Source organism: Anser cygnoides, chromosome 5 (assembly GCF_040182565.1).
Source record: "Anser cygnoides isolate HZ-2024a breed goose chromosome 5, Taihu_goose_T2T_genome, whole genome shotgun sequence".
Lineage (NCBI taxonomy): Eukaryota > Metazoa > Chordata > Aves > Anseriformes > Anatidae > Anser > Anser cygnoides.
The window spans coordinates 7,317,502-7,340,653 of NC_089877.1; the positions used below are offsets into that span (position 1 = coordinate 7,317,502).

The following is a 23,152-nucleotide window of genomic DNA, read 5'->3' on the forward strand; positions in this document are numbered from 1 at the left end:
TATATTAAATGAAAAGCCTACGTTTGACACAGCAAACTATGTTACAGATCTAAAAAAATCATTAGTTTAAGTATTTCAATACTGCATTGAAGTATTTCAAACAAAAACTCTGACCACTGAATGTAAATTAAATTACTAGTGGGAAAATAATTTTCATTTTAGAGAAGCTCTCTCTATATATAAAAAAAACTAGAAAATTTCTAAATCATCTAAATCATTCTATTTGTCAACTATCTCCAGAAAGATCTGAACAAGAGTTGTTAGCAATAAATAAATAGATGTTCCTGAAGGAGTTTATAAGCCTATAAGTAAAATACAAGTTTCCTAAAATCAATATCCAAACCTATTTGGACTGAAATACCTCTGTATAAGATACTGTGATGTAACAGAGTACTTACTTGTGTAAACACACATCTCATCTCCAATACACACCCAACTGTCAGATAGTGCGATTCTTTGCCTTTCAGGAACACCACAAACATTACATTTTCAGAGGAGACAGCTTACAGACTAATAGAGGAAGCTCTCACTTTCTCCTGGATGTTATTTTCTGACGTGCAAGGTCTCCTAAAGGCCAGGCCACATGTCTTAGGTGTTGCAGTCCTGGGTTTGGCTGGGATCCTGAAACAGGAGTTACCTGAGCAGGTGGTTTGAGCTCTCTAAACTGACATTTGAAGGGTGTTGTTTTTATGATACTGTATACATGGGATGTCTACTCTTCTGTTTGCTGTTTGCTTTGTTCAGTTTCAATGCATGTATCTTGTCCTTATAAAGGGAAGCAAAGATCTATCTTTCTCTGGTTACATCTCCTCATCCAACCAAGTTTGTCTCTTTTATTTAAATATTGAAGTCTTTCAAAAGGAGACCACGTATTTCATAACATTTGTACAGAATCCATCAGACCCTTTTCTTGGCTGGCACATCTGTAATACCATCACAGGCATGTTTAATAATTAAAATAATGATTTAACTGACAAGGTTGATGATGATACAAAGAAGATAGTTAAGGCAGTCATGAGCACCCATAACAGAAGCCCTGTTTTTAAGAAAGCAGTGCTCTATGAGCTTTAAAGCTTTGCAGAAATATTTTCCCCATGTACAAGAAAACCACACATTTGTCTTCTTCAGTGCTGGCATAGTAGTGAAAGAGCAAAACCATTCAGACTGCCACTGGATCTGATGGCATGAGCACTCTTAGTATCACTGCTTGGTTGAAAAACGCTGTCACACCTGATTAAGTGGCAAAGTAAAGCTCATCCACAGAGGAAGGCAAACTTGAATTAAGTAATATTTAATTGCACAACCACCTACTGATCTCAGTTCCTTCAGAAGTATGCTGCAACAGGCACCTTAGCAGCATGGGAAAGGTATTTTCATGCCCTGAGAAAAGCAGTCAAAAAGACTGTTTTTTGTGTTTTTTTTTTGTTTTGTTTTTGTTTTGTTGTTTTTTTTTTTAAATAATACAATCTGGCTTAGCCACAGTGACCAAAAAAGAAGTCAAACAGAAGATATTTTCCAGTCACTCTGTGCAAGTTCTGCTGTGCTTGTGAACACATCCAAAGACCCCACAGCACATTACAGGCAACTCAGAGGTGCTGCTTTCGCAGGAGTGTGAAAAGGCTCAGAAACATGCACAGAAGTTCACAGAATAGATTATAACACTTGGCTGCCTCTTGCAAACCAAAAAAAAAAAAAAAAAAAACAAGCGGAGAAAGCAGAAGGAAAGAAGGAAACAGTATAGGCTACATTTAAAGAAACAAGGGGCTTACTGTCACTAGCAGAGTAATAGCACACAATATTTAAAACAAACTAAACAAACTCCTCTAGAATCACTAGACAGCCTACCTAGTTAGATTAGAATAGGAAGCCAATAATAAAGGACCGAAAACTGGCAAGATGAAACCTTTTCCATCTTAACTTGCATTTCAGCCCACCCAGCACAGAAAAGGCAGCCCTGGATGATTCTTAGAATATGTCAGGTCCTCAAGATAACTCTGTGTCAAAGCTGACTGCTGCATCACTGCTGCTGGATTCAATCGCTGTTGCCATATTTCATTTTAATTTGAGTCACTGCAGACAACTGCTCAGAAATTCTGAAAAGCTGGATCTGACACTGAGCCACATCAGACTGTGAAAACTGGTGGCCAACACTTCTGTAGAATAAAGGAAGCGGTGTATCATAGCTTGGTGGAGTTACATCCAAAGATCCTTTTGATGTTAGCTAAGCTAATAATACAGTCAAGTTTCCTCCCCAGAACTTTTTCCTACAGACATCTGGTTTTCAGAGATCTCAATCAGATGAGCTACAAAGAACAGAAGGAAAAAAATTAAAAATTTATATGACAGCTTCTGCCCAGACAGAGAAAATTCTACAGTCTTAGAACCTTCTCATATCTTAAAAAGGAGTGAGGTCCTTGATCGAACTACTTCTGAGAAGTTACATCTAATTTTAAAGACAATGTCCAAATGCTTGGAAGATGAGAAGAAGCATTCCAGTTGGCATTCCTAGGAGGAGGAATAAAAGGTTTCTTACACAAGAAGTTTGACCCCTTCTGAATGCTGCTTGTGAATATTCCCATGACATATGTCCTTTTACGCTGATGAGGTTCTAGTCTAAACCTGGGCTCGACTACACGACTTCTCAACCCAAAAGGTATAGAAGCTCACGAACTGCTAGCAAACTAAAGCTTTCCACCTTGTTAACATCCTATTACTCTTCTTTTCTTTTCTCTTCCCCTCAAAACAAGCAAGCAATCACACACTCCCAAAAAGTTAGTGGGAAGGTTGCAAAATCAAGCACTCAAAGTTTGGACAAAACAGCCTGGATAACTTTTGCTTGCTTCATTTTGTGAGGAGCTCATGAAAGGAAAGGTTTTATTGTAGACTGATATAGTTCTTTAAGCCCATGTGGGTTCAGCATTTGTTTCTCCCTGAACAATGTTAGGCACCGGTAAAACAGTAGCTGAAGTGCTAACGTCCTGCTGTTCTCTCCCACACTCTCATAAATCTGTCTCAGAAACTGCCAGTATCTCTGTTGGCCAATTCATTCATTTCACAGTCTTCTAACATACGCAATTGGGCACTTTAAAAAAATGTTATAATTCTTTCTAAGTGCCCAAAGTAAGTGAAAGCACAACTCACTAACTTTTAGAAATGAAACCTCCTATTAAAACATTAATAAATGTTTTGCAAGAAAAACAAAAGGGAAAAAATGTAATTATCTTTCCAAAATGTATCACTATCATAATACAAAGAGATATTTCCTTCTTGTTTTATCTAAAAATAAGGCTCAGCTGAAGAGTTCTCCTGCTCCTCCAAAACACCAGGTGCTTAAGCCAAGCCTATGGCGGTTTCACATCGGTTGCTCTCAGCCCTGACATACTCCATTTGGAGTCAATTTTGATACAAGCCATACAGAGTTTATGTACTGAGGTAACATCCAGTGCTGTCATTTTTCTGTGTAACTAAATGTCAGCGAGAAATAGAATCTAAAATTGGTCTGTAACTATGGCAACTAATGAGCCATTCTAACTTGGAGTCCCCAAATCAAACATGTGACCATCAAGGGATTCATTCCAGTTTTAAGAGGCTGCTTTTCAGAGAAAAAAACATGCAGCTTCTTTTGCTGACATGTGTATTTGAGGTGTCAGCCTACAATCAGGCTACAGAGCTGGAGTAGGTTCAGACAAACAGCTAAGAGAAAAACAGCTTCTTTCTTGAACTGGAAGGAAAAACAGCCAAAATATTCTCCCGATGCTGATCACGCTGGGTAGAGCTAATACCCTGCAGAAAGAACAAAGTACCGGAGATGACAACAGAATTTGAAATCATAGCACTGGGAAACAAAGCATAAGCTCAGTGATGAAAAGTAAAGGGTGCCTTGATTTTTATTTATTTATTTATTTTTAATTTCTGCTTCAACAGGCATTTGGTATGACACAACTCAAAAGTCAAAACCACATCTGTAAATGCATATAAGAATAAATGTGAGGCCAGTTCTGTAATTCTGGTTAAGGGCAAGGCCACTTTATTTCCCATGACCAAGTCTTCCTTCTGAGAGGTGGTTCTAAAAGGGTTGTATCAGTAAACTCTCTTAAACATACCTTGAAAGATATGCTTCCAGCTAAAAAAAAAAAAAAAAAAAAATCTCTTTACCAGTATTTACTCCCCTTTGTATCGTTTCCTGGAAACTACCAAGTGCCATGAAAATGAAGTTCCTCTAGCAGTAGCTGAAGTCCCCTACCAGGGCTCTGCAGTAAGTGTTTCATGCACAGGTTCCTTCAAAGTTCTTGAAAGTCAGAATAATCAGGTGGCAAGAGCTTATCTTTCTCCTATTTTGTATAGAAGTTATACTATTAAATTTTAAACACAAATCCTGCTCTTCCATTCTGCCATTGGGAGTTGAAGATCTTGCTGCCAGCATGTGGTAGGAACCAAGGACAAGAATCCATAGCATGAATGTAGTACACACTAAAGATGGTTGCTCTATGTTGCTAGAAATCATGTAGCTCTTTTGCTTCCCCTTACAAGAAGCACCTGAACCATATTAAATATCATCACCATTCAGGCTTTTTTTTTCCCAGAAGAGAGAGAAGGTAAAATAAACGAGTAAAGAAAGTAGTTATTAGTTTTCCAGCAGAATTTGAAAGTACATAGTTATTGTTACCAAATAAAGTAAAAGCTAAAATGAAATTAAGATTTAAAATAAAGAGTTAGGATTTGCACATATGATATTGAAAGGTTTCTTTAAACAGCAAGTGTATGTTCTACAAATGCAGTACAGTCCAGATCAGAAGAGAGGATGTTAGGTGTTAGTCAGACTTTTAATAACAAATTTCACGTTCTTACCAATTTTCTTTGAAGATTTAAAACCTAACAAAACAAAACAAAACATACCGTTGCTAAATTATTTTGCCAACATGTGTAAACATTACCTGACACTGGTTTTGAACCTTGGTTTTCTTGGGTTAAAAAATAAATAAATAAATCATAAATGTCATTGTCTTGTAAAAGAAGCTTCATTTTAAACATTAAAATATATATTTATGATCATAAAAAAATAAAAATTAAATATTTTAATCCTGATTACAAAGGAAAGACCTCTTTGAGATAGCCCAATAAGAATACTTATTGTTACGGGACTGGAGCAATCAGTAAAGTCATAGATACGTCAGGAGAAAGCATTACATTTAGCAAACACATTAACAAAGGAAAGTGAACAAAATTTTTCTGTGAATTTGCAAATCACGGATTTAAATCCGTAAAGCTGATTTAAAAACAGAGCGCTACAGTTATATCAATTTTACGGTCCCCACAAGATGTAGTGCTGTACGGTACATATATGGAAAGAGCAGAGGACACAAAAAATGCAGTATGATTTACTGTATAGGACAAGGGTCATCTCTGGTGCTTTGTATCTGTCTCTACATTGCACTGTATTTTTGCTAAAGCAGCAAAGCCCTTCTTTGGGGTACTTTAGTATTAGACATAGTGATCGTCAAGAGATGACAATGTCACACAAGGACTGCCATCAGCATGTTCTGCAGAGGCTACCCAGTAGATTTACTGGAGAAAGGAGAAGAGATCTAAACTAAGTTTTTCTCTTTATCCGAGTCCTCGCTTCCAAACTTGTATTTTTAAGAAAGAAGAATTACAGATTTGTATTCGTGACATAATTTGATGAGGCCACATGTAGCCTAATTCCCTCCCTTTAACGGGAAGTGATCAACTGGGTCAAGCACAGTGTTTTCTATTCATACAGAAAATGTGACCGTGGAAGCGAAGCTGTAACTCATGAGAAATAAGCAGAGAGATGGACAAAAGTAAAAAACAAGGAAGAAAGGGGATTTGATCCAGCTCTCATCAGATGTTCCTGATACATCTCAAATCACAAGTCACCACCATCAACCAAGGGTTTGAAAAAAACACCCAGCATAGCATCCTAGGTGCATCAGAAAAAGCTGTCAGTAAGTGTTAGTAACAAAAAGGTACGATGAGGAGTATTAGAAACGGGAAGTTAAAGCTCTGGACATCTCACACGTTTCTCACCAAGTAATTCACCTTCATCAGGTCTGGGCTCAGCAACAGTAGGAATAGAAATGAATATACTACACTAAAATAAATGTAAAGCCAGACCACCTACTAAGCATCATCACGTCTTCATTAGTTTACTGGCTTAAAATAAATAAATAAACAATCACAGAAAACTTGCAAAGGCCCATGCATAGTAAGTAAACACCATGCTGTTTTGTGTGAAGTCGACAAATAGTTATAGCAGTAAAAAAAGTAAAACCAGCTATACACAGAAAATGCCTGAAGGACAGCTAAAGGCATAGGAAGATGGCTTTAACACAGCTAGTGCCAGGGTGGGTACCACAATAGGGTGGCTGCAAGCAGCTTTCACCAGGAAACGCTTCTCACCGTTTCTTTTCCTTCCTTCGTCTTTTGTCACTTTTTGCGGTGCCATTACTTTCTGCGGGGAGCTCCGGCTGGAGCTGGGCTTTCCCGACTCGTTGCTGATGATGGAGCCGTTCTGACTCGGGGACCGGCTGCAAGTAACCATAGCAACAAGAGAGGCTGTAAGCTCTTCTCCACAAACCTCATTTCAAGGTTATTTCATTTGCACAGTTTGCACCACTGAGTTTTCAAGACTGATTTTGTACCAGAATGAGACAGAATACAAACAGCGTGCACAAACACAGGAAAGCAGGCGCAGACCGACAGCGTGAGACCACTGCTTCTCCGTTAGAGCAGCACTGATAAGCATCTTAAGTGACATCAAAAGCAGCCACTTCTCATGCACAACCCCCACAATCTCAGAAGCAGTACTGCAGAGGACAAAAACTCCTGTTACTAATTCAGTGACATTTATAGAGCTAAAATAAAGCAGACCCTTGTTTTTATAAATGTGGCTAAACTAAGTCCTTTATTATTTAGCCTGCATTTACACACCTCCACTTTCTCAGCCGTAATGCAAAATTATGTACTCACTTTACGTGTATGCACACACAATGTGATAAGAAAATTCTTTTTTCCTTTTTGCACATAACACAGTTTAGCCAGCACCATTATCTGCTGAAATTCCTAAAAAAAAAGCTTGTTTTACTCAGGCATGGCATATCCTTACACTGAAAGTGCCCCCGCGCAGGGTGAGGAGGGAGGGCAGAGCAGACCCACCACAAGTGTTTGGTCTCAGTGAGGAGCTCCCCTTACTCAGACCAGACATAAGCGGTGCACCTCGGGGCTGCTTTGGGAGCCAGCTCTCAGCAGCAGTTCCCTCCTTTTTGGGGTGGGCAGATTATTCCGTCTTAATGTACAAATTGAGAAAAGCAGGCCAAAGTAGAAGATAGGAAATTTGGTGCTGCTCCAGATGCCTGGTGTCACATTGTGTCTAGACTTGAAACTTGCCACAACAGGAATGAAAGCAACCTACAGGACTTGTGTAGTTCCTCGTGCACCTATCTGCAATTAATCACTCCCAATTGGCACGGTCAATGAAAGGATAATGTAAACAGGCTGCATCTCAGGAAAAAAAAATGGCCTTAGTCAAGAGGACTTGCATTTACAGAGAGAAATCAAATCAATGTCTACTGCTGTCACAATGGCTTTGTATTCGGAAAATGGTACCAAAACGAAACAACTGTGAAGACCATCCTGCAAATTATTGCTGATACTGTATTACCAGCTTGAAACATTCATTTACCTCCAGTTCTGACTGTCCTGTCTGGGGTCAATAAAGATCATTTACTGTGGTCAGAACAGGAAGGGACAAGTATGAGAAAGTAATTCCTAGGGACTCTCTTGAGGATAGGCTAGACGGAAATACATATAATTTGACACAGGCTCTTTCGAGATCCATGAATTTAAGAAAAATCAGCATGCAGTCCACCTCATCTCAACTTGTGGATTTTCTTGTGAAATTCTATTGAGAATAAACATTCTTGAAAAGTAGAATTTCTCCCCTATAGACCCATCTGCCACTGCTAATGAACAGTCCCAGTAAATACATAATTCCCGGTACAAACTAATACCTGAGGAAAAGCTGCTCTGCTTGGGAACACGGAAAAGAAACAAGTACAGATAGCTTGCACCATGATTTCTGCTGCCACTAAGCTAAATATTCATCATTTTTCAGTGACCATCATATTTATTATCTTTTAAGTTTCCATTGGTAATAATGTAATGGTAATGGTAATAACAGGTAAAAATAAATGGTAATAAAATGGTAAAATAAATGGTAATAAAAGAATGTATACTGACCAGTTACCAGCCACTTCACACTTCATAGCAGTCTGATTTAAATTGACCTTTCCAGACTGCTGAGTAACCAGGACCAAAGAGCAGATACATAAAAGTCGAGAAATATTTCTTCATCTTAAGAAGCCATTAAGTTCCATCCCCAGACATAGCTCATGGGAATGAAAAGAGACTGAATTTCTGCGTGTTCTCACTTACTCAAGTAATCACCCCAAAGGAGGCAAAACTAACTCTGTAGTACTGGTTGCTTAGGAAGGTACCACAGAAGTATCACGGGCTCAATACATTTTTATAAACAGGGTAACGTTCCTGTGAACTCCTGAATCTAGTGTGCTAACCAACATTTGCTTAAAAAATGGGCAGATTAAGTGGAGGGGGATTTCTACACTCATTGCAAGGACTGAGCAAGGTGCCTAAGCACTTTTTTTTAGACAATTAACTAATACGGCTGCTTTACGTTTTTTGTGTGTATTTCCACATGGCTTTGAAGAGACTTAAAAACTTTTTACAAAACAGTTCGTGTTATTAACTGAATTAACTGTGGTAGCACAGCACCAGCAGGTGAAGCTGGTATAACAGTGATCTTCCATTTGCAATTTTACCAGAGAACAGAAGACCGACAGGCACAAAGTCCACTTTGGTTCACACTGAGTGTAAAATCTGATCTTCATGGTTTGAGTGATTTATGGCATGAACAACGCACCGCTGACATTAAAAGGACAGAATAACAGTTTACGTGCAAAGCAACTACAGTTACCATAGGAATTCTCACCTGGCTTACTCTTCTCTTTTTATACTACCTCCAAATAGTATTGCAGATAATTTACTGTACAACTAGACAAACATACCAAACCTAACATGCCAGCTCAGTAGCCTTCTGTTTCCCTTCTTCTGTAGGGAAAACCTCAGCGTATGACCAATGAGAAGGTCCACCTCTCCAAGAAATGCAGCAACACCAGGTGCTCCAGCCCCATGCTGCATGGGCTGGCACCTCCCACAGCTGCAGACAGCCTCAGTGTCTTTCTGTGACAGCATACAGAAATGTTGTACTGAGTTTTCCAAGCTTTTCTGTTACTCCTACAGGGCAAATATCATTGTGCATTGACACGCGCAAAATGAGGTGACTCATCTACGAAGATTTAATTTTCTATAGAATTTCTCTGCTATAAACACATAACCTTCTTTTGTGTAATCAAATCCCTCCAAGAGGCAAGGACTCTAATGCCTGTGAACTAGAAAACAACTGTTGCCTCTACTCATGCTGTTTACAGCATGGTTTTGTTTTCCTCTCTTCCCTTCAGTATCATTCTTCAGCAGTGGCAGTAAAAAGTTGATGATCCTCTGCTCCAAATTAATCTCAAGGACAACAGGTCAAGGAAAATTGGACTTGAAACATGCAAAACACCTGAGGTAAAGGTATAATCTACTTTCCTTACCTGTCATGACTGAGACAAGAAATACTGACCTAATAGTTTCTGTGAGGATGATTCAGGGTAGACCTCAGCTAAAACTTTATAATGAGAAAGGTAGCAAAGAACAGATTCTTGAAGAAACTATGATGATCCCACCACCAGAAGACTTCAAAGAAATTTAGATAAAGTTCAGGCAGGGGTATCTTTGACAATGCAGTGGAGAAGAGCAAGGGCCAGGTAACTTCCCGGGGAGCTTCTAATCTGTGTTCCTACAACCCCGTAGACTTTGAAGAAACTGCAAACCTGAGAAACTACTTTACTCTAGACAGTGATGCCATCTAGTCTGCTCTAACATTCCTGAAAGTTTTTCTGCTGTAGATATTTTGAATCTAGAGGTCTTGCTTTAATGACATAATTCAGTGGATGTTTAGGGTTTGCTCTTCAGCTAATGAAGACATTGGGTCCAATTCTGGACTGATGCTGTCTGTCAGTGGAGCTACAGCAACTTACAATTGCAGAAGTCCTGCCTTTTGCTTCATTTGAGAAATGATCAGTGTTCATGCTCCAGATCCAATGTTTATTTCAGGTTCATTGCTTGTACAATGCCAGAGTGCATAAGAGAGCCACTTCCTATTTACCTCCTCTACACATGTACAACCTGTGAAGATCTCACTTTATTTTATCTTGTATTTTGCAGCAATCGTACCCATCCAGTGCAGACAAATGTTACGCCAAGAATATATTGCAGAGGAACCATCTGCCACACACAGAGCGTGGGTGCCAAACCTTACAGTTTTTCCCAAGCAACTGGCAGCATGTACCCCATTCCATCCCTCTGCAGAAACAGGTAACTCCATACCTTTTCCTTGTTTCATTGGATTGGGCAGTTTTAATGGTGCTCCCATCCTGAGTAATTTCCCTCTCCTGGGAGACAGGAGCATCTCTCACTGCAAGTGGAAGTACGACAGTCTCCTGAGTTACAGGCAAAACTTCATCTTCAGCTCCCTGCTGACCTAAGTGTTGTTTGGCGTAATCGAAGCCTTGTACTGGCTGAAAAAAAAAAAAAAAAAAAAAAAAAGTGGGCAAAAAAAGTTTCCAGCATGTGTCATATGTTAATACAAAATTTCCAACTGAATATATAATCTCCTCTATCCTTTAACTTCTTTAATTAAATAAACTAGAGGTAAAAATGTGTAGATTACAATATGAATGCCCAACAAAGCAATTTTTCTGATGAGATCTCCATTCCATGTATTTTAAACATGATTAATTAGAATTAAATTGATCTTGGCTAACCTTTCTTTCGCTGCCTTAACACCCCCAGAAATTCCTCTGACAGACAATGGAAAAATGAAAACAAAAAAGAAGATATTAGGAAGGAGAAAAATAAGACCATACAGAAAATGGAAAACTTTGTCTGTGAAAAAATCTTGTGTTTCCAAAGGAGGTGGGAGTAATTTATTCCAGATCAAGACAAAGCAAAATAGGCACAAATAGAAGTTTCATGGGCAAATTTTTCCCCCAAAAAAGATCCTTTTCAGAACAGTGAAATTACATTCCCCCTGGCTTGTAAGTCGCCTACTGAGAAGGTTCTTATTGATTTCACTTGTTTCTCTTGGGAAGTGGCATTCACAAGAGGCTTGCAGCCCAGCATCTGAGGGCTGCGTGCCCAGGCTCTTCTAGCCTGAAGCCATGGCTGTGCTTTTCCTGCTGCCTCTGCAAGCAAAAAGCAGAAATGACAAACGTGATCTGGGCAATGAAGCCACCAAATGTGGATTCTCCCAGTGGAGAAATTAAATCATTTAAACAAAACTTAACTTTCCAAACTGCATTTTCTATTGGAAAAAAAAATCACTCAAAGAAATTCCTGACCAACTCAGGAAAAAATATGTGTATCAGAGCAATGTCAATTCATCATCACTACCCCATGGCAAGTCATGATGCTATCGTCCCTGACAGAGCCGTCTGCTTGTCTCCTCTGAATGCAAGGTACCGCAAAAGCAGCCACCAAATTAACTATCAAGGGAGGAAATGAGGAAAGGAAGCAGAAGCTGTGTGAAGGCAGCTAGGAAGAACTTACTGTACACTATCCTAGAAAACAATATCTTTAACCAAAATAATGTTTATTCAGCCTTATTATCTATATTGTTATAGATATATAGATATCTATATATAACTATATAACTATATATAACTATATATAGATATAGTTATACTGTTAGTCAAGACCATCACAGTTATTCTCCAAAACACGAAACAACAAAGAAAAGCTGATTAAATCAGGTATTTCTCCCTCTGTGCCTTTCAAATAGTAGAATTTACAACTTTTAATTCATATCTTATTTAAAGCAAAAAATAGCAAAGCCAGAACTTGAAAATTTTTACAGAACTCTATGGAGTCCCAGCTTGGATGTGCCAAAGGAACAAAATGAAGGATTATTTTAATCTGAGTTCTACTTACCACCATGTCTGGTAACAAACTGCATTAAAAATGAATAGATGAAAAAGCCATCCTCATCAGCGGACATATTGCGTTAAATAAAATTTGATCTTGGAACCCTGCTCTGAGAAAGCCCACAGGAACAGATGGCTTCACCACCCCTGAAGGGAACTGGCAAGACTGAATCACGATCAGGCACTGCTAAAGCACAGCAAGCTTAGGTGTCCAATAAGGCCACAGTACTGAGAAAGACCAAAGGAGAGGGATTCGAATATTGATTTTGAAATACTAGATGAATGATCAGACAATTAAATTACACTGTCTGGCAAAGGGCACAATGAATACAGGGAGTTTTCTGGGACATTTTTTTTTCTCTGTAGTGATCACAAAACAGACACTGATATTTAAATAAAAAGAAAGAAAAGAACAAAAAAGGAAACAAAGAAGAAAAAAGTAAGGTTATTCCCTCCCTCTGCATATACCCATGTACGCAGACAGATTCTCTGATCTTTTTTTTCCATGCCCTTTATCAATTTGATAGTGGTTGTTTTCTCATGGCCTGCAGTATTTGCTTTTGCTTGAGGGTCTTAGACTGCAGATCTTATCTCTGTTTACCTGCAAGCTTATATTTTCATGCGCTAAAAGAAAGGAAAGGTGACAAATCAGATTACAGCCTTTAAAAAAAAGCATGCTGTGAATTCAGAAACAAGAAAGGTAAAAAGTAACATCTATCCAAAAACCTCAAAGTAAAAACAGTATCTCAAAACAAAAGCAGCATTTAAAGATCATTAAAATAAATTCCCATCGGAATTCTGCCTATTTGCCTATTTACTACTTTTAATGGTGCAACTGGAAAGTCAACTGGAAAAAATGGTAACCTTGCCATCACCCTTCAAATTAGTCCTGATGTCACTGGCTGCTCAGTCAGTTCAGAATGGCAACACAATGCAACACAATTCTTAAGATACTATAAACTAAACTGTATATGAGAGGTCATTTTTTAAACTTTACTTATTTAGCCTTCAGTCTGTTACAACAACAATGTCATTTCTAATTTACCAGGCAGAGGCAGCAATCCTGCTGTTATATCGTAGCTCCCTTCTGCAGAATGATATTGTAATGCTGGGCGTTTCATTACCCCTCTGTGCTGTGTTCACGCATCCTGTCCTGCTGACATGGGACAGAGTCCTTGAAGGGCAGTGGCAGGCAGCTCTGCTCTGTGAAGAACTGCAGCGTCCCTCTGCTCGCAGCAGCAGCAGGACTGCAGCGATGAACAGGCAGCTCCGCTCTGCCAGCTCCCCTGGTACGGGACTTTTGAAATAGAAACACCTCTCAAAACAAAAACAGATGAAACCCAAGGCTGTTGGTATCCCATAACATTCTCTTCTCTATGCAGTTTCCTGTATGTTCTAAAGGTATCATAAAACTATTGCAATAATTCAACAGCAAGACCCAGGCTCACAGAAAAAAAAAAAAAATAAAGCTGTTCCTTAAACTAAAAATCATGCTGCCGTGGCTCCACTTACAGAACAGATTTAGCATTAATCAAGCAGTCTCAGGCACTTTTCTAAGCAATGAAATATATTATATTTATTTTAAATGTGATGTAGATATGTCATCATCCACTACTTGTATTGCCAAACTGCATGAAATGAAGAAATTACAGTTCAAATAATTACTGCTATTCCTGATATAACTAATGCTGGAATGAAAAATAAAACTTTTCTTTTCAAAATGACCTTATTACATTATCTTCCCAAAATACATTCCTTAGCCTTATTTTAAGTAAAGATGCTGAAATCAGGACAGACAAAGCCAGACCATTCCCACCCTGCTGCAGGATTTATCTTCCGTGGTCCATATGCCCGTGTATACCCTAAACTAGGTCTGGCTGAACCTTTCTGATGGAACCATCTTTGCAAAACCGAATAGCAATCAACTTAGCTTTCATTTTGAAATGCATCACTATCTCTATAATGAAATACATTATATTTTATGGAGTCTCAAAATATACCAAAAATGACCTGCAGATTCTTCTGTACTAGCATTTTAGTTTGGATCAGGAGTGCACTTTTGAAGCGAATCTCCAAATTACCTTCACTGGCCACACTTTGCTTCACATCTCAAAGCTCATGAATCTCCTTTCAGATAAAAGAAAAATGGAAAATGTTACTCTAGAAGTGAGTCTGCTGTACTGCAGTTGCAAATCAGAATCAGAGAATGGTTTGGATTGGAAGGGACGTTAAATATCTAATCCCAACTCCCCTGCCATGGGCAGGGACCCCTCCACCAGACCAGTTGCCCAAAACCCCATCCAGCCTGGCCTTGAACAATCCCAGGGCTAGGGCATCCACAGCTTCTCTGGGCAATCTGTACCAATGTGTCACCAGCCTCAGAGTAAAGACTTTCTTCCTAATATCTAATGTAAATCTACCTTTTTTTAGTTTAAAACATTACTCCTTGTCCTATAACTACACTCTGACAAGGAGTCCCTCTCCTGAGAGCAAATGTGCAGTAAAATCTCCAGAAATGAGTATAGTGTCGATGCTGGCAGCTCAGCACCAACTGTTTTGATCTGCAGATTAAACTCCTGTGTGATGACATTGATTACTAATGTAAATTTAGCCTGACTGAACAAGTTTCCACCTGACCACCTGTATTACAGTCTGATTAAATTCTGGTTTCTCAGGGAAAAGTCAAAATTTGACATTCTCTTTCTTTTTGGAATGACAACTGTGGAATATTAAAAATTTTTCAAGTTCTTTGCTGTAACCTCTGCCAGCAGTCTTTTGTTGTTGTTGTTTTGTTTTGTTTTTTAATAGCAACTTTGTTCCACTGCAAAGCATCCCATAATGATGGCCAGCTCAAAACAATGTACAAATGTAGTTTCACTTTGCATTTCAGCTGGTAATAAGATTGCATATAAGAAGAACTAAATGTTGCACAGTATTTGCAGTAGCCCCTACTAAAGTATGATCTGTACTTTAGACATTTCAATGGGGCTTTATGTGATATCACTGCAGTGGTATTAATTTTTGTTTCCATTTGCAATAGTATTTGTTTCAGTTTTTCAGATCTAGTCTTAACACTAGTGTGATAATGTCAGATAAGTAGATGAGCATACTGTAAATGAATGAAAATGTCCTTTCTGTATCATTTTGGATAAAAATGTCTTTTTCCAGCTGGCACCAGCTGTACCCATCTGCAACTAAGCTGAGGAGAAAAGACCTGTCATATGCATCCTTCAGCTCTCCCTCCAATTTACATTTTTCAGCACTAGCAGCAGCGAAGTTGAAATCACAATAATCCTGCTGTCTGCAGCATTAGGAAACAAATGAAAAAATTTTTCATTTCAATCCCATGCCAATGAAAAAGAACAAAGCTGACTAAAAGGGTGAAGGAACAGTACAACTAATACACACACTCTGTGGATACAGACTCCTAACTTTGGCTGGCCCTGTCTAAGAGCAACCTTGCAAAGGCAGACTTTTTTCATTACAGAAACAAGATACTATTCTGTAACATATTTCTGCTAGATAATCAAACTGGAAATTTATTTGATTTGAAACATATATACATATATATATATATATCTCCTTATATTAGGCTAGTAAGTTTAAGGAAAATTTCATTGTTTGAACCCAATCAACAATATCCACAAATAAATTTGAAAGTTCAGACCATCTAAAAGGAAAATAGCATTTGGAGAAATTTTCTGAAGAATTAAAAAAAAATCTCTGAATTATCAGCTGCATGGAGCACTTCTGAGTAGGACCAAGTCTGAACTACTACCAAAGCCCACAACTTTAACTGTTGCTATGCACAGCACATAGAAGCAGCTCAGGCCATGGGTTTGAGAATGAGATTCTAAGGCAGAAATGCTGCTGACAAGACCTAGGTGTGATATTCCGTGTCCTAATCCGTACACCAACTTCATGAAGGAAGCAACTGTCCTGATTATAGCCTACTTAGCCCAAATGGCAAAGTGCTTTCCATCACTGTGTAACAGCTACTCTGTCACACAGCAAATGTCAAGCTGTGAAGTAATCTGATGAGTCCTGAGTAGAACAGAAGGGTAATTGCTCTGACCAGAGGTATCAAGAACAGAAAAGTCCAAAGACCCAACCTGTGAGCGGTGACCACTTGAATTCCAAACGCCCTTCACCTGCATCTAGCAGAGAGTCAGAGTTAAAACGTCAGAAAGCAAGTGGACGTCTTTGATCTGGAGATTAGTCACTCACTTTAGCTCTTTGAGGCAGGTTCATCATGGTGTCAGGTTTGAAGTCATTCTTGTTTTTTCTGCACAGAACTGCCGTAATGATAATGATGATAACCGTAACCACCGCAATGGGAGCCAGCACTGCTGCAATGATCCACAGGTTGTTTGGTGGGTTCTTCACCACAGCTATAGAAAATTGCAAACCAACACTGGTAAGTTTTACTGTGTAAATGAAAGATTCAAGTTGCTTCCAACAGTGTCTTCAGCTGCCTATAATAATTAGTATAAAAGGATTGTTAGTAACCTAACTATGCCTTTGTATTTATTAAATAAAAAAATGAATCAACAATACTGTTCAATTCACAAATATCTGAGTTCTCTTCTTTAGTTAGTTATAGCCAGCTGCAAAACTAGCCATCAGCTCCCAAGTTAGATATCACTCAAATATTCATTTACAGAATAAGCACACACACACACAAAAAGAGATGTAATTAATACATTCTTAACTACTTTTCAAAACAAAACCAGCTTATAGTAAGATAGCATGATAGTATGCGTGTTGAAAGTGTACACGCAGAGTCCAAACCTGGTGTCACAGACTTGCAGGCTCAGCAAGAATAAATTGGCTCAGCTTTGAGACAATGAAGTTAAGAACACTAACAGTTATTACTGACATCAACAGGGCAATAAGAAAATGCTTCTCTTGTGCTCTAGAAATACTTTGTCATAGTTAAGGTCAAAATTAATCCGTTATTTCTGAAGGAAGAGAAGTGATGAGGTTGGAAAGAGCTATTTGCAGATATATTAATCATGGCATCAGGAAAAGGGTACATTTCAGAAATGCGGTGGTGCTTAAATGTTTTAGACTCCTTTTCATCAGAATAAAGTCCCTTAGTATGCATGCTCAACTCATACACACATAAACGACCCTCCTGTGACACAAACTCAGTTCTCATTATATTCCTTTCTGGAAAAACACCAGATAATCTCCTTATGATTCTGTATTTGCTTTACTGAAATATTTTGTGGACTTCAACATACTTTCTCTATTTATTTTCCTGTGCCACTGGTTACTGGCATGGATAGGCAATTGTGAACAAACCAATGTAAAACAGCCTTTCCTACTTCCTTGAGGACTAGTGCTTTCAAATGTCATTGCGCTTATTAGCTGTCAGAGGCACACAGCATCTCTCAGGATCAGACTTTGAATGCACACCATCTTGCTCAGCAGTAGTTATGAAAGCCAGCTGAAAGTCTTTCTGAAGCTTGAGCCCCTTTTCTTCGTATATGTGCAACTTCTTGCAAAGCCAATACAGTTTATTGGGCTAGGCAGGAATAGCACCGTTAGGTACCTAACAGTAACCGTATGCTTAGAGACTCTCCAAAAACCCACTCTGAACCCCAGCATTAAGTAACCTTTCAAGGTTCACTTCTCAATGAGCTTATATAATTCTAAATTAATGACCCTGGATATGTAGTTTGGGAACGAAAGGGCTGTGGGGAAGGAAAGAGAATCTGAATTTTATCAGACAACAATAAGCATAACAATAATCATAGACTGCTGTTGTGTAAGCAGAAAACAATTTTTGAAAAATCGTAACTATTCTTTGTAGAGAGCTCAGAAGAAACAATGGCCTTATGACTAATAGGACAGACATTTTGGAATCCTAGTTTGCATCTTCAGTTCAGCTACCGGTTTCCAATGTGACCTTGAATAAGTCAATCCACAATTCATGCTACTCAACAGGATGTCAGTGAATTTTGAAAAAAGCCTTTCATTTTGCTATAGCTCAGTCCCTCACTTACGGAATGGTAACATCTATATTTTTTGTTATTACTCATCTGTCTTGTCTAACCAGACTATAAGCTCCTGAGGGTAGATGTCTTTTCTTACTGCATTTTGGTACAGAGCTTTTCATTCTGCTATAACAGAAATTATAATGAGTAAAAATGAAATGCACACAAAGTATTTTCTTTGGGAATACAAAGGCAGAGTACAAACACTGTGTCTAAAATGAAACAAATTGATTTTTTTTCTCTAAAAACGTATAAAGGTAGTTCTACTTCCTACATTTCAAATACTCTGGCTTCACAATCTCAGTTAACCAAGGTCATAATTCCAATTTCTGTAAGTTTTGTTTATAATATTCTATGCATGTTTAACTTGTATGAAAATCTGCGGTTGAATGAGGCTGCCTTCTCAGACCATGGAAACACAAAGTTAGATCATCATCATCATCGGCTGTCATATAATTATCTAAATTCCCATATAAATCATAAAACTGCATGAAGAGTTATAAAGCTGCTATACGTTTTCTACAGCTATTTTAGTAAAAACAATACTAAGAAATACTGTAATTGAAAACAAAATAGTTTGGAATTTAAATGCTAGACTTTATGAAGACAGGAATGGAGATCTGAGGTTTTAGTCCAGTAAAAGTCGATTATGCACCATGATCAAATCAAGAATCAGGTACAGTATTGTGCATTCCCTGGAAATGATATCGTACTTAAGTATTCTAACTCCATCATATACTTATGGATGATACATCAATTACTTACTACAGTGGTTCCTTCTTTTCCTATCACCATTACATGTAATTATTTCAATATCACCTCTCCTCTAGGCAGAAGAGATGGCTGAAATAATGGACCCAGGAAGTCCCATTTTATATACTTTTCAGCCAGTAAGCAGATCCAGTGTGGAAACCCACATTAGAACTTTAATTCCACCTGGATAAACATCTTGGAAAAGTGGAGAGATTGTTAAAGACATCAATTCATACATTAAACTGTTAGTAAAAAAAAAAAATAGAGAAATATCAAAAGGACTCTTACGATCAGCTTGAACTTGAATCACATAACCTAACGTCAAGGCCATCCGCTGGGAGTCAACAGTACTCAAAATTTTGGCAGCTGCAGTGCCCAGCAAAGGTTTGCCATTATATAAAGTATAGTATGTCAGTTCAGCTGGCTCCTTGGGTCCTGGAATTCGTTGGATTTTAACCATCTTTCAAAAAAAAAAAAAAAAAAAAAGAGAGAAAGAAATAAATTTCAGTTGTATCATATCATCACAAAACCAGCAAGAAGCTACCTGAAGGCAGTGCACGCAGTCTGTCAGACCCAATGTAAGCGTAAGCTCCATGTACCCAAGCAGGGCTTCCTCTCACCATGTCCCAGTCTATTAAAATTAGTGAGGACTGACTCCCTTCATAAAAATCCTTAAACATAATCCTAATGTAAACCCCTATACTAGGAAAAGCATGCACTAAAAAAAGGAAAGGACATTAGAGTCCTGTTGAATGTTGAAAGCTACACTTTACCAGCACATTGCAGTTCAAAAATTCCCTCACATTTTACTGCTACGTTCATTATTTTTGATCCAAGGCTAACAATAAAAAGAACCATGTTTTCTCAAATTTATTCAGCAGAAAACCAGGAGAATTTAAAATTGTACCTCTACCTTTCTTGAGAGTAGAGGAAGTGTCAAACACTTGGAATGATAAGAGGAAAAAATGAGTGGTTTTTTTTTTTTTTTGAGATCCTTCTCCATTATGTTGAAGCCTAAAATATGTCATATTTTCAGGGAAAATTTTAAAAGGTTCACACTTCTCATAAATAAAAATGTATTTCTTCTTTTAAAAATTCTTTCAGTGGGAAAATACACAGAATTGTGGGCAAATAAGAAAAGTGGTAATTTGTTTTTATATCTCACAACAAGCAATTATTGAAAAATAACACATAACAAAAGGAAAAAGTAGTAACTTGTCATGCATTTTGGAGAAGAGTCCCTCTTTGAATCTCCTACAGCTAACATCAATTGGCTAAGTTAGTAAGAAAGCAATATAGGGTTGTTTCAAATAAATGAATGGGAAATGTTGCCACATAAGGGAAAGATGATTAATAAATTATCTCTGCTTCATAATGTGATCTGTGGACATATAATTTGATGACTAACCATGTATAAGGACTGCTTCATACATTTTTTTCAATAAAAAGAAAAAAGTTCTGCCTTTATTGATGGAAGAGCTAGGAAGCTTCTTTTTTCATCCCTTAAGAACAAAAATCAGAACTACTCATTGTTTCCAATATAAGATTTTTTGAATAAAATATGTATATTGTATTTATCTTCACAGGAACCGAAGACAAAATATTTATTGACACTGATTAACTAATGACAACTTTTAGAAGATGAGAGGCATGAAAACATGTCTGACTTGACTGACTTGTCTGACTGACCTGAGAAAAAGGAATTCATTAGTAATGCCATGCATATTGCATTCACTGCTTTGGTGTTCACGAAAAAAAGACAGGAAACCTCAACGCGGTTAGAGTTTTCCACACAAACTCAGGCGGTATGCATCCAAACAAAGCCCCTTCCAAAACATGTCTAGGTGCAACTGATGTTGCATCAACCACCTGCACAGTGTAGCTGCCCACAGTAGTGGCACGTTTAAATCGTCTTCCTTGCTGATGGGACATCATGAACAGTGGGGCCAAGCGCTGCTCCATTAGTCTTGCAAAGCTCTGATTGTTCAGTCCCAGCAATGCAATATCAACCCCTTGTATAACTGTGGGAATGGAGAAAATCAAGCATCAGCACATCTTACACCGACAGATTAAGTAACACATGGTTTGCAGGGCTGTTTGACAGGGACCAACTAGATTAGAAGAAAAATAACTGGAAACTGTTTCAGTACAGTTCTGCCCTCTCGGTGATTCCCAGCGGGGATATAATGTGCTTCTGTTTCAGTCACTGCACTGTTCTTCTCAGATAATGCCAATGATGTTTCAGAGAATAAAATCCTCCAAAAACATTCTTAAGCTTTTAGTTTACCAAAATGGCTTAGAAAAGCACCTAATCTATAATCTCCAATGTAAAAAGTCAGTGAAAACCTGTTTGAGAGCTGTCTGGTTTTATGCTTGTCAAAGGAACAGCCAGATCCTCCTGTTAACTAAACAATACTTTTTTTTTTTTACCCAGCAGTTTTGAAACCTGAAGTTAGAATTTTGTACAACTGTTTGGAAAAAAATATTATTTGTTTGAGAGCACTGAACAGACATTTCATAAGTGCTAATGGATGTAAAATAAAATGTACACTGAATTTACATAAAGTTCAAATAAGTGATACAGCATGCTAATTTAGTTCACATATGTGTATGATTTCTCAATATTATTTTAAAATTCATTTGGGAACATCATTTTTTTAACAACATTGTTCCCATTACAATACCAACAGTATTCCATTACAGTAAGTGCACGAAGGCACGAAATGGAGTATCAGGTTCATGGGGTCCACATGGGGGGAGCTGTACTTCAGAGGATGACAGTCTCTGCATGTATTTACTTTTAACCTCAAAATTATGAATAGATGTAACAGACACCACCAAGTCACACTGAATATTGGAAGTAGACTTCAGAACCTAAGCCATTTCATGACAGATTTCTTACCCTTTGCTCTCCTGAGCATTAAACAATTTGATTAAACAAAATGATAATACTCTTGTATCTACTGACTCGACGGTGTCTGGGAAAAGGGGTCTCTTCCCTCTGGACGAGTTAGCACTTCTAAAGGCAAAACAATTCTGAATGACCATGTGATACTAGTGAAATGATTGTGATAAAGCAAGAATTTTGAAACTTAATAGCATTGCCTGCACCTTTTTCTCCCATAAACACAAAGTTATACATTTAATGCTTCAGGTGGAAGATGCAAAAATTCCTGGACCCAGACACACAGTCAACAAATGATAACAAACTTTCCTTGGTTTAACAGATCACCTTTCTTCCTGTGTAATGTCTACAAGCCTCTTTTGATATCAGATTTATATCTAAATCCCACAAACAAGCAAACAAACAAACAAAACCCCTGTGTTTTAAATCTCTGAAAAGACAATGTTGCTCTTCTAAGTGCTTAAACCCCAAAATGGCATAAATTTTGAGGCAACTGTTGGATGCAGGAGATTGCTGTGCTTAAGGTGACAACTCACAGTTATGTCCAAGAGTAACTTAAAATACATTTGCCCAGCTGAATGCAACAGAAAGTGTCGGCGGACAGTTATTTATTTTGTATAAAATTACTGCACAGATGTGCTTATATAATTGAACACTAAAAATTATTCTCTCAAGTGCAAGGAAGGAGATTAAAAAGTACCTGTGATCACCCAGTAGTCTCTAGTTGACTCTGAGACATCAAGGTTTGGGTACTCCAAAGCTTTAAAATAAAAGTTGACATTATTTCATAATATTGCAACATCCTACATACGTCCTTAAACAATATGGTTAATCAGACACTGATAAATAAGATTGAACTACGGCTTTTCTATGAGCATTGTACAAAGGACAGTACTACCCAACCCAGGAAGAGATCTAGAGGCATAATTTTCAGGATTACAGTTTCTCCTCTGTCTGGAAAAGGGCAAGGAGTGTAAACGGTAGAGGTACTGTACCACACAGAATATATATCTTCTGCTGCCGAAGTATTGGCCAGTACATTTTCTGAGGTAATGCTAAGTGTTGCCCATTACTAAAGATGATACATAATATGCATGTCTCTGTGTTACATACATCTCTGCTGCTTCCTCCATGCCAGTAATCAGCTGGTGGAAAAAAAGAGGACTTTCCACCATGATTCTTGTGAGTTCATTTTACTTAAGTCAGACCACAATTTCAACATAAAATAATATTAATTAAAATAAACAAGTGCCAGCTTCCACCAATCTAAGTGCAGTTTCACATGAATTATAAACGAGATTAGTAAAACTGAGAAAACACCTTAAAGTGAGGGTGCAGGCACATTAAAAGCATGCAACATTTCAGGTATT

The 23,152-nt window shown here is 37.9% G+C and overlaps 1 protein-coding gene across 6 annotated transcripts in view; it reads right to left on the reverse strand.

Moving 5' to 3' along the window:
* The window catches only part of KIAA1549L (KIAA1549 like), a 125,305-nt gene that overhangs the window by 37,789 nt on the left and 64,364 nt on the right, over positions 1-23,152 (reverse strand). For 4 of the 6 annotated variants that reach the window (XM_066997512.1, XM_066997511.1, XM_066997508.1 and 1 more), the window contains 7 exons: positions 22,483-22,542; positions 20,747-20,898; positions 19,166-19,337; positions 16,350-16,513; positions 10,528-10,718; positions 6,421-6,548; positions 4,849-4,872 (listed from right to left, as the gene is read on the reverse strand). In XM_066997512.1, coding sequence (XP_066853613.1) covers positions 4,849-4,872; positions 6,421-6,548; positions 10,528-10,718; positions 16,350-16,513; positions 19,166-19,337; positions 20,747-20,898; positions 22,483-22,542 — 891 coding nt within the window. The remainder of the gene's footprint in view (positions 1-4,848; positions 4,873-6,420; positions 6,549-10,527; positions 10,719-16,349; positions 16,514-19,165; positions 19,338-20,746; positions 20,899-22,482; positions 22,543-23,152) is intronic. The other 2 variants (XM_048046672.2, XM_066997509.1) reach the window with 1 other exon arrangement.